The following is a 14,336-nucleotide window of genomic DNA, read 5'->3' as shown; positions in this document are numbered from 1 at the left end:
ACCTTAAATAAAGAAAGAAAAATTGAAAGAAAAAAGGAAATGTAACACAACAAAATATAGAAATTTAAATCCAGTTGTTTTATTAGAAATAGACACACTGGACATTAAGACTTAAATATGTACATTGAGATATTCAATAAAACATTACAAGGTTATGGGTGGGACAAGACACTATTTCTACAAATAAATCTTGTTTAGCAGTTTAATATTGATAAAGAATCTCACCGTCTTGGTGGGGATGGTTTTGTCCACACATAAATTTTAATATTCAGTCAGTCACACAATTATTTGTTGCATTTATCTCTTCTCCATGTGGCCGGGAAATTGCATTGCAGGCTGTAGCCTCAATGCAACCACACAGAGATTCTTCAGCTTATTGTAATGATCTTCTCACAGTTTTTGTCCAGGTTGCCTTTGAACAAAGGCTTTATACATCAAGCACAGATATACGAGATTATGACCTGTTTACCCAAGAGCAGGTCTCTGACATTTTCATAAAATAAATCCAATTTCCTGTTTTCTTTGGCAGAGCGGTTGAAAAACAGTTGAAAAGTTGGACGTGTAGCAGACAGTGAGTGGTAGGTTGAGGAGGCTAGTGGTTCTTTAGGGCCAAAAACTAAATTCTTTCAATCAGACCACAGCAAATGTCTTCTGTAATGTAGGGGATATGCAAATGTACGAGAAGAAGGCAGGTGGGATTGGTTGGAGGAACATCTGTTGAAGGAGAGGAACTCATTCATTTCATTATCATCACTGTGGTACCACCCAAATTTACCTAATAAATTGGATAATCCTATAATGAGATTAACATGTAAAATAATTAAAAAATGTTATTATAAATCGGGTAACTGCAAAATTGTGTTGGCATCTAGCCCAATATGGCACAACATGGCCCTTACAGCAGCAGGCAACCCCCTAAAAAATAGAAAATGGCAACAACATATTATATATTTAACATATCAATGATAATGGCATGTTGCTGTCCTTTGAAGATTTACTCAGCAAATACAACCTAAGTTCAAATGCCTTTTTACAGTATGACCAAATAGCTTTTATATGCTCTAAACTTCCTAAAGAGTATTTTAATTATGACATTAAAATGGATACTAAACTTAGAAGGATTTTTGTGAATAAGGGGACTGTGTCAGAAATGTACAATATGCTTATTTGTGTAGATAGTTCTTCAAATAATCAAACATAGACACAATGGGAACAAGATTTGGGTCAGCAAATCCATCCGTTAGATTGAAAACAAATATGGAAGAATGCAGTCAAGTTATCAAAATCGGTACAATTTAAAAACACTGCACAGAGCGCATGTGACTCCAGCCAAAATTTAAATAATAAACCCAAACTCCTCTAAACATTGCTGGAGTGGCTGTGGACAAAAGGAACTTTGATTCATATGTTATGGCATTGTCAACAAGTCCAACGTTTTTGGTCCCAAGTTGTCATGGTGGCTTCTAAATTATTAAATGCTGGACTCCTGGTCCTGCCATATCTTTAAATGGTTACAGAGATGCTCAATGACATAACAAAAGAGACTACAAAACTGCCAATCTTGCTTTTATAGCTGCAGAATTATTATGTTGAATTGGAAAAACTTAAATTGAATTGTTTTGACATAGAAAAATGGTTGAATGAATTTTCAGATCTATTAACCATGGAGCAAGTTATGGATGGTAAAAATTGTCTAAATATACATTTTGAGCAACTCTGGAGCATTGTATACAATTTATAATTGAAAGGAAAATTCCAAAATACATTGCATTACATGATTACACCATGACTTAAACTAAACCAAGATTAGTCGTCCAGACTAACACTGCTTGGTACCTTATTCCTAGTCCTGTATAGCACATCTGTGCGTGTGGACCCTTTCACCACTATTCATAAATTTTATGTTTAAGTTGAATGATACTGTGTAATGGAAATTCTTTTATTAAATGTTCCAAAGTGTGTGACCTTTGGGTTACCTCACTCCTGTGAACATCTGTGTTAGGGAGTAAGCTGTAAAAGCCATTATCAGAAGTTTAATGGTTAAAACCCACAGTTAGGATGATGTGTTGGGAAGGACAGATGGGTTCCCAGATAACTTAGTCACCTCTGAACCCGAGAAGGGTCTGGGGTCATAAAACACAGACTCTTTGAAGTTGAGATAACACTGTCATGTTCTGGTATAAATACTGTGTGTAAATGTTGATCGGGGCTCTGTTTCAACTGACTTGCTCGGTGACAGAGTCATTCAAACGCTGAATGCCTTTGAATAAAACTTATAAAGACAAAGTCCAGATTTTCTCTTGTTATGAGTCAACTTCTACCCACTTTGATAAGAAAATTCCACAACAACTGTAACATCCTTACTAACCCATACTTTCCCCAATTGAACTTGTGGTGTCTTTTGATTTTACATTGTGAGTTTTTGTATTTTGGTTTATGACTTTACTCTGATGTATTAATGTAAGTATGTAAAATTGTAATTAAAAAAAAGAAATGTAGGTCTTTGTCCCTGAGTGCATTGGCAAACTATAATTTGGCTTTTCCTGTTGTTTTTGGAATAATGGCTTCTTCCTCTAAGCATTTTTTCAGCCAATGTCAGTACATCCACTATTTCTGCTTGTGGTTAAATACGATCTTACCCACTTCTTCCAGTATCGCAATGTCTTCTGCTAGTGTTTTGTTGCTAATATGCATATTTTCCACAAATACTTTAATCTCATATGTTTTATAGAATTTATAAATTGGGTTTACTAGATATGGTAAAAAAGAAAGTACACTCTGTCATTCTTAGACTTTTACAGTATAACTGAAATGTACATATTAAGTTTTACTTTACTGTAAGGTATCTCTCATCTCATAACTGATAAAAAAAAAAGATGGTACTAATGTGGCAGCTCTTCCTATTTGAATTCAAACACTCTTTGCACAGTAGCCCAAGGAACAGTAGCAGCCTTCATCTCAGCAGGCTCATTGATTACTTCCAGAACACTCATCTTCTGTTAAACCAAACCTCAATAACCTTAGTATTACTTTTGATTTAGTCATTGAGTCATTAGAGTGCCATTTTTGTGGATGAATCACAATGTCATGGAATACCTGATTAAGGTAATTAATGATGTAAAGAAATTCTGCTTTGACAAAAGAGTTTATTTAAACTTTTTTTTTAAACTCAGAACTAATTGGTTGGGAACGTTAAAAACATTGATAAATATCACAATAAAGTTCTTCACATGGGATTTCACCAAAAGCCCCAAGCTACCCAAATCCAAAGCAGTAGTTCTGCAGTACCACTAGGTCCAGCATTAAAAGTTTCAGTTTTATCTTCATTAGATTTAGGGAAGTTTAGCTATATCCAGAATTTAATTTCAACCAGACAAGTCTGAAGACTGCTTTTCTTGATTCTTATGTAGATATTAGAATCACTAGCATAGCTAAGATAAAGATGTGATGTGTGTGAATGTGTGATGTTTCCTTAAAATAGAATGAAGACGAAACATGTAGCGGCTGCAGCATAGGTCCTGGAATGGAGACAAACAGGTGATGCCTAGCCAACCAGGCTATGTGGTTGCTGACAAAGTTGGCATGAAAGTGACAGGATAAAAAAAAAGTATCAAAGTATCAAAAAAGTAGAGGGGTTTTGGAATATCAGGTTATTGAGGTTAACTTTATATAATCATTTACTTTGGAAGAGATATGTCTCATGAAACTGCTGTTCTTGTTTAAGACAGGCATCAAATAAAACTAAAAGAAACTTCTGCATAGACATAGTAACTATCATACTTATGGCCCCTCCTGGTGAAGATATGCAAAAGCCTTAAATTAGGCATATCTGGTGTTGCAGCAGCAGAATATACAGGTCCTTCTCAAAAAATTAGCATATTGTGATAAAGTTCATTATTTTCCATAATGTCATGATGAAAATTTAACATTCATACATTTTAGAATCATTGCACACTAACTGAAATATTTCAGGTCTTTCATTGTCTTAATACGGATGATTTTGGCATACAGCTCATGAAAACCCAAAATTCCTATCTCACAAAATTAGCATATCATTAAAAGGCTCTCTAAACGAGCTATGAACCTCATCATCTGAATCAACGAGTTAACTCTAAACACCTGCAAAAGATTCCTGAGGCCTTTAAAACTCCCAGCCTGGTTCATCACTCCAAACCCCAATCATGGGTAAGACTGCCGACCTGACTGCTGTCCAGAAGGCCACTATTGACACCCTCAAGCAAGAGGGTAAGACACAGAAAGAAATTTCTGAACGAATAGGCTGTTCCCAGAGTGCTGTATCAAGGCACCTCAGTGGGAAGTCTGTGGGAAGGAAAAAGTGTGGCAGAAAACGCTGCACAATGAGAAGAGGTGACCGGACCCTGAGGAAGATTGTGGAGAAGGGCCGATTCCAGACCTTGGGGGACCTGCGGAACCAGTGGACTGAGTCTGGAGTAGAAACATCCAGAGCCACCGTGCACAGGCGTGTGCAGGAAATGGGCTACAGGTGCCGCATTCCCCAGTCCTGGGCTACAGAGAAGCAGCACTGGACTGTTGCTCAGTGGTCCAAAGTACTTTTTTCGGATGAAAGCAAATTCTGCATGTCATTCGGAAATCAAGGTGCCAGAGTCTGGAGGAAGACTAGGGAGAAGGAAATGCCAAAATGCCAGAAGTCCAGTGTCAAGTACCCACAGTCAGTGATGGTCTGGGGTGCCGTGTCAGTTGCTGGTGTTGGTCCACTGTGTTTTATCAAGGGCAGGGTCAATGCAGCTAGCTATCAGGAGATTTTGGAGCACTTCATGCTTCCATCTGCTGAAAAGCTTTATGAAGATGAAGATTTCATTTTTCAGCACGATCTGGCACCTGCTCACAGTGCCAAAACCACTGGTAAATGGTTTACTGACCATGGTATCACTGTGCTCAATTGGCCTGCCAACTCCCCTGACCTGAACCCCACAGAGAATCTGTGGGATATTGTGAAGAGAACGTTGAGAGACTCAAGACCCAACACTCTGGATGATCTAAAGGCCGCTATCGAAGCATCCTGGGCCTCCATAAGACCTCAGCAGTGCCACAGGCTGATTGCCTCCATGCCACGCCGCATTGAAGCAGTCATTTCTGCAAAAGGATTCCCGACCAAGTATTGAGTGCATAACTGTACATGATTATTTGAAGGTTGATGTTTTTTGTATTAAAAACACTTTTCTTTTATTGGTCGGATGAAATATGCTAATTTTGTGAGATAGGAATTTTGGGTTTTCATGAGCTGTATGCCAAAATCATCCGTATTAAGACAATAAAAGACCTGAAATATTTCAGTTAGTGTGCAATGAATCTAAAATATATGAATGTTAAATTTTCATCATGACATTATGGAAAATAATGAACTTTATCACAATATGCTAATATTTTGAGAAGGACCTGTACATCTAAAGAAATGTGACAGGTCTCTAACAATGTTTTTTACATATTATGTTAGTTCTGTTAACATCCTCTTTGCTATGCCTGGTGGAAAAAATAAACAGGCTTTTGCCCAGCCGGTTTTGTCACGGTTTCAGTTGTTTAGGTAAGTCAACTATCTAAAATAGATTCTTAGCTGCTTTTTTTTAAAAGTACCACAACAGAATAAAGATGGAGGAAAAGCAGTTTCCACTGCTCTAAAAAATCTGTCTCCTCTTATCCTAAGCTTTGTTCTTTGAACTACTAGCAGCCTGTCACAATCTGCAGGTGAGTGGGTTTTGTTTTTCTTTTAAGTTTGTTTTTAGCATTTCTTTGCTTATTATTATTTTCAAATCTCGCCTTGTCAAGTTAATTTCCCTGTGCTCATTATTGTTCCTATTCTCTGGATGGTGTTTTATTTCAACCTGAAAAGACTTACAATAAGAAACACAAGATGGTGATTGGAGAAGTTTATTGATAAAAGTTAATATCTTTGGCGCTCGGACCCCAAAGGAAGACATGAATGCTGAGAATGACATGAGCTTCAATGAATGTCTTAGGCTTAGAATTAGATGAGTTTTCCCCTTTGGGATCCGATACTGGAGGTGGAGTGAAGGCCTAAGAAGGTAAGGGAGCCGGGAGGAGTATGGAAGGGAGATGGTGGAGGTGGGGCGGAGGAGGGTCGAAGCCCAGCTGAAGAGCGGGGAATCCATGACTGGAGGTCCTTAAAAGCAAAGCCTTGGAGGATGATTGATTGAAGTCACGTGCGGATCTGACACTGATTGGATGGAGGAGAGACGCAAGTTGGAGCCATAGGACAGCCGGGGGGTGGAGGTAAGTCTTTCAGTTTGAATTTTCGTCAAAACTCTATTAGTTAACTCTTCTTACTTATTTCTGGTACTCTGCTCATGGTGTATTTTGGTTTGTTTTCTGTTACATCTGTAAAGTTATTTTTTTACTTTTGCTTAGATAGTTTCCATGTATTCTGTTAAGCTCCATTTATGCTCCTTCACTACGCAGTTGGTAGCGCTGTTGCCTTGCAGCAAGAAGGTCTTGGGTTCGACTCCCGGCCTGGGGTCTTTCTGCATGGAGTTTGTATGTTATCCCCGTGCATGTGTGGGTTCTCATCGGGTACTCCGGCTTACTCCCACAGTCCAAAGACATGCTTGTTAGGTTAAGTGGTCTCTCTAAATTGCCCTTAGGTGTGTGCATGGTTGTTTGCGTGTTGCCCTGCAATTGACTGGCCACCTGTCCAGGGTACCCCACCTCTCGCCCGTAGACTACTGGAGATAGGCACCAGCTTCCCCGACACTCCACTATGGTAGAAGCAGTATAGACAATGACTGACTGATATTATGCCAGGCAAGCAGGAAGTCATGCATTACTCAGCTGATCCACGTACTCCTGATTACTCACACCCTGTACTCTATGAAATTTCTTCACTTATCACTCAGTATCTAAGATCATCTCCTATCAATGCTTTCTACTGTATCCTCCCGTTTCACTCCTCGCCTGTGATTCTTCATGTGCTCCTCGTCCTGTTTTCCTTGTGCCTACCTGCAAGTTCTCAGTTTTTATTTAATAAATTATCATGGTCATCCAACGCTCCGGTCTGTGCCAGGGTCCTACTCCACACCCATGCAAGCTGGCACTGTTAGGTGCCACAAAAATCAATTAATCAGTAATTGGACTGGGACATATGCTACTGCAAACCATTTTTAGACAACTTACAGAGGATTGCCAATACATTAGGAGGACACCATCAACTCTGGCGATATTTAAACAAATTCATGTCAAAAATAAAAATTTCAAGTATGATCTGAATAAAATGTTGGTACAAAGATAATTCTAGTTTTCATTGGGCTATGAGGTTCAATTTTTCAACTAGCTAAGGTACATATCTTAATGCAAAACCAAGAAATTTTGTCTTTTCTTCCTATCAAAACACCTGACCAAGTATCCCGTGATGCATTTGTTGCTTAGAAAAGAATAGAAACAATGTTTTTACATATGAGTTACTTTATTGAAAACACCTACATTATTTTTCATACACTTTAACACATCTCACAACCAAAAGCTTAATAATACAACAATCTCATATTAATTTAATTTTAATGGTTAATCTCCTTCTTATCTTAAATATCGGATATAGTTTGACAGAAATAAGCTTGAGGAACACTCGAGGGAATACTGAATATAGAAACATCGACTGTCATAAATATGTTTAAATTAAAAAGGAACAAGTAGGTAATCATCACACATCTTTCATTTAATTTTTCCCCCAAAATACATTTATAGAGATCTCTTAAGGGTTTGCATGGACAGTAGCTGTTACAATCATTCCTTCATTAATGATAATTGTAAATTATAATAAAAACAATAAATAAATGTTGTATAAATGTAAAGTGCCATGACTTTGAGATAAGAGCTGTATACCCTTCACACAAGTTCCTAATATAGAGGTAGAACTTTTTCCAGGGAACCGTGAACTACAAAACATGTTTGTTTTCTTCATTGACTGGACTTAGTGTTTCATAGTCAAATAATTGACATCCTAATAATGTCGTAGCAATAAGGCTTTTGACTGATAACTTGCTAGAACATACTTGGAAAATGTTGTTCATACAATTATTTATTTTTAAAAATGCCCTTTCATGAGATCTTTTCAATTTCCAGTTCGGAAAACCTTTTTAGCAAATTATCCACTAGAGATCAACAGAGATGATAGTGCTGGCTGGACAACAACCACGACAACAGGACCATGCAGAATGCCGTGATGAGACTGATCTTGTGGTTTACTCCGCTAGACACTTCTGTAAATGTTGAGAAAGAAAAACTGTTCAATAATAAAACACTTTTTAAATATGTTTGATGATTTTCTATGAGTATAAAGTAATATATAACTGTTTAATATCTGAATTTATTTTAGCTTACGTGTTCCATCCACGAAAATATTAGTGGTATCAATGTTGAAGGAGGTGATTTGTGAAGCTGCATTGACCAAAACCTCTGCAATTTTGGAGCCAGTAGGAACAGATGCTGATGCAAATCGAAGGTCCATGTTGTTGATGATTGACCCATTGCTATAATACAAATATAGTATATGAATTATAAGAACATTTGACAAAACAGTCTTAGAGGTAGAATACCATAGACAAATTACCTGAATGAAATCACAGTTAAATCACGGAATGAAGAAAATGCTCGTTTGTAGAGGGGTACAAGCTGAAGAAAGAAAAAGAAAAGTACGTTACAGTTCAAACTATAAGACGTTGAATCAGAAAGTACAAACTCCACAAAATGGCATCCCTGCAAAACTCTGTCTATGCTGTTCACCACACAGCTTCTACACAAAACCAACGTGTTTGCTGAAAGCAAAGGTCTCACAGATTCCAATAATATACATATTGTCATAATCCACCCAGGATTTACTCAACCAGTAGCAAAGGAAGACCAGAACTATCACTCACCATTGAAAAACACAATTATTAACATACTGATTAATTAAATAAAGTTTGTGATTTCTGAGAAAAACTCAATTGGATTTGGGTGTGTTATGTCGAGCACATACTTAAAAGAAAAGGACTTACAGTGGACTTTAAAAGCTCAGCCCTGTTCGTAAATGCTGATGAAGATGGGGTGAGCAAATCAGTTGTAAAGGTCTCTCCAGCAGACCTAAATCTCAGCCGCCTCGTTACTGTTTGCTCCGCAGTTGTGATTGTTGTTGTTGTTGTTGTTGTTGTGGTTGCGGTTGTAGTTGTGGTTGTAGTAGTGTTTGTTGATGTAATTGTAGTAGCTGTTGTAGTTGTTGCAGTGCTACCAGCTGATGATTCAGGGTTTATTGTTGCTGCTGTTAAATTTTGGGAAAGTGTTGTATTTAAGGTTGGAGCCACAGTTGTTTCAGGTGTACCTGTCAAAGAAAGCAGCATTTAAAGCAAAGTAAAAGTAAGCATTTCACAAAGAAAAACTTTATTTCTAAAAAAGAAAACAATCTGAAACTTATAATGTATTATTTTCTTCTGCATTACAATACATTAAAGATTTATTTTTCATAATGCAAAAGAAATTACTCAACTTAATATTTATAACAATGACAATAAACGTTAAAGTTTGGGTGTTCTTCTTGAATCAGTCTATGTATACTTTGGTTATTGGGTTTTCTTTGTAGTGACCACTGTAATAAAAAGTAAAAAGATTAATTATTTGATTTATTGTTTTGAAATAAACAAGATTAACCTAAATTTCAACCTTTTTTCTTCACAGTGATGGAAAAAATGAAAGGAAATTATTTAAAGAATTATATGATTGATTTTTTATTATAATTACTTAAATAAAATCAAACAGACTGTTTTCTCATCTTTTCTATTTTCTCTTACTCTGACCTGTCTGATACATACTTTTTTTATATGGCCCAAAACAGCTGCTCTTGCTAACTTCAAATAATTATTTCAGATATTTCAAATTTCTACTAAAAAATCTGGCTTAAAAAAAAAGATTTTATATTTTCACAGCAAATTTACAAGAATGCTGCGTCATAACATAAAATTTTTAATAGTGTTGCTAATACAGTGATATTTTTTTTTTCATTCTTAAAGGAGCTATGACATTTGATCACAAATTACTAATAAACATCATATTTAAAGAGATGTTTCTGTGTAGATTTTTATATGTATAAGTTCATCCACTGGCTCCCTTGTATTTGTGACCGGATCTCACTCCAGATCATTCTGAGGAATCTCAAGGTGTTCCTAAACCAGAAGGGATGTTGTCCCTCCAGCAAGTTTGAATTCTGCCCACCCGAAATTGTCCTCCCAATGGGACGCGCCTGGAAAATCTCCAAACAGCGGCGTGGAGAAATGGGGGTGGCAGAGGGGGCTGGACCACCTCCCCCCTTTTGTTCCTTGTCCTAAAGTGCCCTTTTGGTCAAACGATTTGTTTATTTAATTATTCCCATAACCCCTGCTCTGACACGCAATGAAAACATGTATTAGTATTGCTATTTACTTTGTTATTTCGTGAGAGACAACTAAGGGGGCCGTAGTCACCCTGTTACCATTGACCTTTGGCCCCTGTGACGCATGCAATACCTTCCCCTTGTGCAGTGAGGTAGAGGAGCAGACTCTGGAACCGGGATTATGTCGCTTCTGGTCAATAAACCGGAAAGTGAGTTACATTATAAAAGACGCGTATTTGTCTGACAACACGACAACTTTGTATCGTTGCTGCTTCATCTTCGACGAAGAAGTCTGAGCAGAGAGGGGCTGAATCACAACACTGGCAGAGGGAGAAAGGAGAGGGGTCTCCACTCTCTGAGCGGGAGGAGACAGGAAAGGAGAAGCTATTATCTGAACATTAAGGTTTTATCACTCAGACAATAGTTTGTTGTTCTGTCATGTGCTAGCTGCTAGCTAAAGACTTTGCCTCTTCTCTTTTGCGTTAGGGACAGCTGTCACCCACCGCCAGTATTACAATAATAATGTTAGAAAAGCTACTTGGAGGGGATGTGTGGAGATGAGATACAGTGATGCTCCAGTTTATATATTTAATGTTTTTGAGGGCTAATGAAAATGCAGTTCATCTACCAATCAGCTGTTTTAGAGGTTAGAATAAAGAAAATAGCCTGTCGCTGATAAATTGTTATGTTGATTATATCACATTTATCAATTTAATAAGCCTTGTTAATAAGAAATCAGAAAAAAAACAAGGAAAGGGCTGCTTGAAGCAGCTAAAGGTAGTGGGTTGTTAACCAATGGGGTTAGAAAGAGGACAACAGGTAGGAACAATACTAAGGTTTTATGTAGTCAACATATAGAGCTGTTTGGTTGTGCACTTGAGTTAAATTTGACAAGCAACCAGTTTAGGAGTTATTAATTATGTTAAGATGTACTGTGGTTAAATGTAGATTAATTTATAGCTAATTTCTTGCCTCTAGAAGGAAAGTGATAGATCAGATGAGATGGAGGGAGACATAACAAGAGACACCAAGCTGCAATCAACACAGGGAGGTTGAGACAATTAGGAAAAAGTGAAAATACTGAGAAAAAAAAGAAGAGGGAAAGAAGAAATGCTATATCATTAATCACAAAACACACACATAAATAGAAGAGGTTTAACCTAAAGTTTGGTGGTCAGTTAGCAATGTCAGGCTTTATGTTTTCTCATGGTGACCTGCTACACTAAGGTCATGTGTCAACAACTCAGTTTCATTTTACTGTCTGCAGTTTCATGTTGACGCTTGAAGCAACTGTCCTGTTCTGAATGGACCATCTTCACCTGTACTGTAAGTACAGAACATCCAGGCTGCTTTATTTATTATTAGGGCCTTTGTTACTATACACTAAAAGGTTGTATTGTGCACCTCTGTTTATATTTCAACTGTATATCTCTATGCTTACTATTTTATGGTACATCATAGTACATTCAACGGTAAAAGCTGGGTGAGATACTTGCTAATATTCCACCCTAGAATCTGGTTATATGTGCTCTTCTGTACTTTGATCACCTGCCTCTTTAGTCTCTGCACAGTCCTGCAGAGAAAACATCCCTGTACATCAACCACCTCAGTTTTCTCTTTTTGATATAGAGGAGAAGTGGCTATACTCTAATCTCCTCCCAGATTATGGTGGTCCTCACCCATTCTCTATCTCTTGTAATTGCCTAAATAATTCTGAGTTTAACCCTGAAACACAGAAGGTTACAATTCTTCATAAATACTTTGATGGCACGTTATTATGCAGAATCATGAAATTACATTAAAAAACAGCTTGTCTATCCTTTCCTTTTGAGTGATTTTGTGGTTTTATTCATGACAATGAAAATAAGAACTAAATTAGATTTTTTTATATTTAATAATCCCAAATTTATTTTGTAAACTCTGAATTCTGTTAATTGGCTCTGACAACAAAAACATTCAAGGACCAAATGCACAAATACTTGCATTGGTAGATACTAGATTTTTTTTTTTTTCTTTCAAAAATCAGTGATAGTAGTATCAAATCTCCATTCAAATGTTAGTTTTAAAGGGTTTTTATAACCGAACATTTTATTGTCAGAAACTATAGATGTTGATGCTACACCAGAGAGAATTAGGATCATTAAAAACACAATGACTGAGTAAGAATACCTGAGTAACAAATGCAGTACTTTATATTTTGTGTGTTTCAAACACTTTTTACTTACGTATTATTTGAATAGACCCCACCTCGAAGCTGATATTCAAGGTGATGTTGGGGTTAGATACAGCCTGTACTAATGCTTCTTGAACAGCTTCAGCCTTGGGGATATTCTCAGCTGGTGTGCTTTGATTGAACTCTACCCCCACCTCTGCTTCAGTAGCATTCATTCGTGACCTGGCTATGGCTGGTCTGAAAGAAATCAAAACACAAACTGAAATCAATCTTGTTGTTAGTAACCACTATTAATATAAATACAATACGAATATAAATATGCTTTGGTTGTCCCACAATGGGGAAATCAGGAATAAGTAACACCTTGTGATGTAACCAGGAATCAAACCTGAGGCCCCTGTACCCCACTACACCACAATGTAGATTAACTTGAATAATAAAGTGAGAAGCTAACATACCTAAATGCAATGATGAAACTTCGAATGAAGAAGATTCCAAAGGCTTCTCTGTAGATGATGTCATACTGGAAAAAAAATAAAATAAATAAAACTTACTGTAAAATAATCATTTCATTGAAACATTTAGATACTGAAAGTCTTCAAAAGCTGTACTTACCACTGCTATCACTTTTATTTCCAAGGCCTTGAACTGTTGACTGTCTCTGTTATTAAGCTCTTCAACAAATGGTTCGATCACGGTTGCTGCAACAACGAACACTGGAGGAGGAGCTTTAGTTGTAGTTGTTGTAGTAGTCACAAGATGAGTTGGTGTTGCCGTTGTATTGGTAGTAGAAGCTGTGGTAGGTGAAGTTGTAGGAGTTGTTGAAGCAGTTGTCCTTGATGTAGTGGTTGCGGTTGGAGCAAGTGCTGTAGTTGTGTTTTTAGCAGCTGTTGTTGTGTTTAAATCAGGTATTGTGGTTGGATCAGTTTTTGTATTGGTTGGAGCACTTGTATTGGTTGAAGCAGTTGCCATTGTGATTGGAATAGTTATTGTAGTTGGAGAGGCTGTTTTTGTGGTTGGAGCAGTTGTTATTATGATTGGAACAGCTGTTGTGTTGGTTAGAGAGGCTGTTGTGTTGGTTGGAGCGGCTGTTGTTGTGCTTGGAGAGGATGTTGTGTTAGTTGGAGCAGGTGTTATCATGGTTGGAGCAGCTGTTGTAGTGGTTGGAGAGGCTGTTGTGTTGGTCAGAGCAGCTGTTGCTGTGGTTGGAGAAGATGTTGTGTTGGTTGGAGATGGTGTTATTATGGTTGGAGAGACTGTTGTAGTGCTTGGAACAGCTGTTGTTGTTCGAGCAGTTGTTGTTGAAACACCTGTTAGAGAGGAGGTGTATGTCAAACACAACCTTGTAACAACATTTTGTAAACTTATTCTACAGAGGAATTAAGGTAAATATTTAGGAAGAGTGAGTGAAAGTGAAAGTACATTTTTAATGATTTTTTTGTAAAAAAAAAAAAAGAGGAAGGACAGACATTGGTCACCCCAGCAAATTAAGGAATGACAGAATCCATAAATACTTTAAAATGTCATGCACCAGTTTAATTTAACTTACCTGTGTCACCAACAATAACTGAACTGTTTTCAATGGAAAATTCTGTAATGTTTGAAGCCCCATTGACTAGAACTTCTACAATAGCTGTGTCATTAGGAGCAGATTCAAATTCAAGGTCCATCTCGTTAATGATTGATCCTTGCCTACAAAAAAAAAGTAAAATAATACTTCATTTACAGAAATATATCACCAAGAACTTTGATATTTTAGCATATTGTATAAAA

General features: G+C 37.1%; 1 protein-coding gene across 1 annotated transcript; it reads right to left on the bottom strand.

Annotated features, from left to right (window-relative positions):
* Positions 1-7,466: 7,466 nt before the first annotated feature.
* On the bottom strand, positions 7,467-13,718 carry LOC124880234 (cell wall integrity and stress response component 4-like). The gene is made up of 7 exons (XM_047385201.1): positions 13,179-13,718; positions 13,022-13,086; positions 12,616-12,800; positions 9,027-9,346; positions 8,600-8,661; positions 8,371-8,519; positions 7,467-8,249 (listed from the first exon to the last, which is right to left on the bottom strand). The coding sequence occupies exons 1-7, from the start codon at positions 13,701-13,703 to the stop codon at positions 8,149-8,151; spliced, it is 1,407 nt and encodes a 468-aa protein (XP_047241157.1). The 5' UTR covers positions 13,704-13,718; the 3' UTR covers positions 7,467-8,148.
* Between the last annotated feature and the right edge of the window lie 618 nt (positions 13,719-14,336).

Source organism: Girardinichthys multiradiatus, chromosome 14 (genome assembly GCF_021462225.1).
Source record: "Girardinichthys multiradiatus isolate DD_20200921_A chromosome 14, DD_fGirMul_XY1, whole genome shotgun sequence".
NCBI classification, from domain to species: domain Eukaryota; kingdom Metazoa; phylum Chordata; class Actinopteri; order Cyprinodontiformes; family Goodeidae; genus Girardinichthys; species Girardinichthys multiradiatus.
This window is presented reverse-complemented; position numbering and strand designations above follow the sequence as displayed.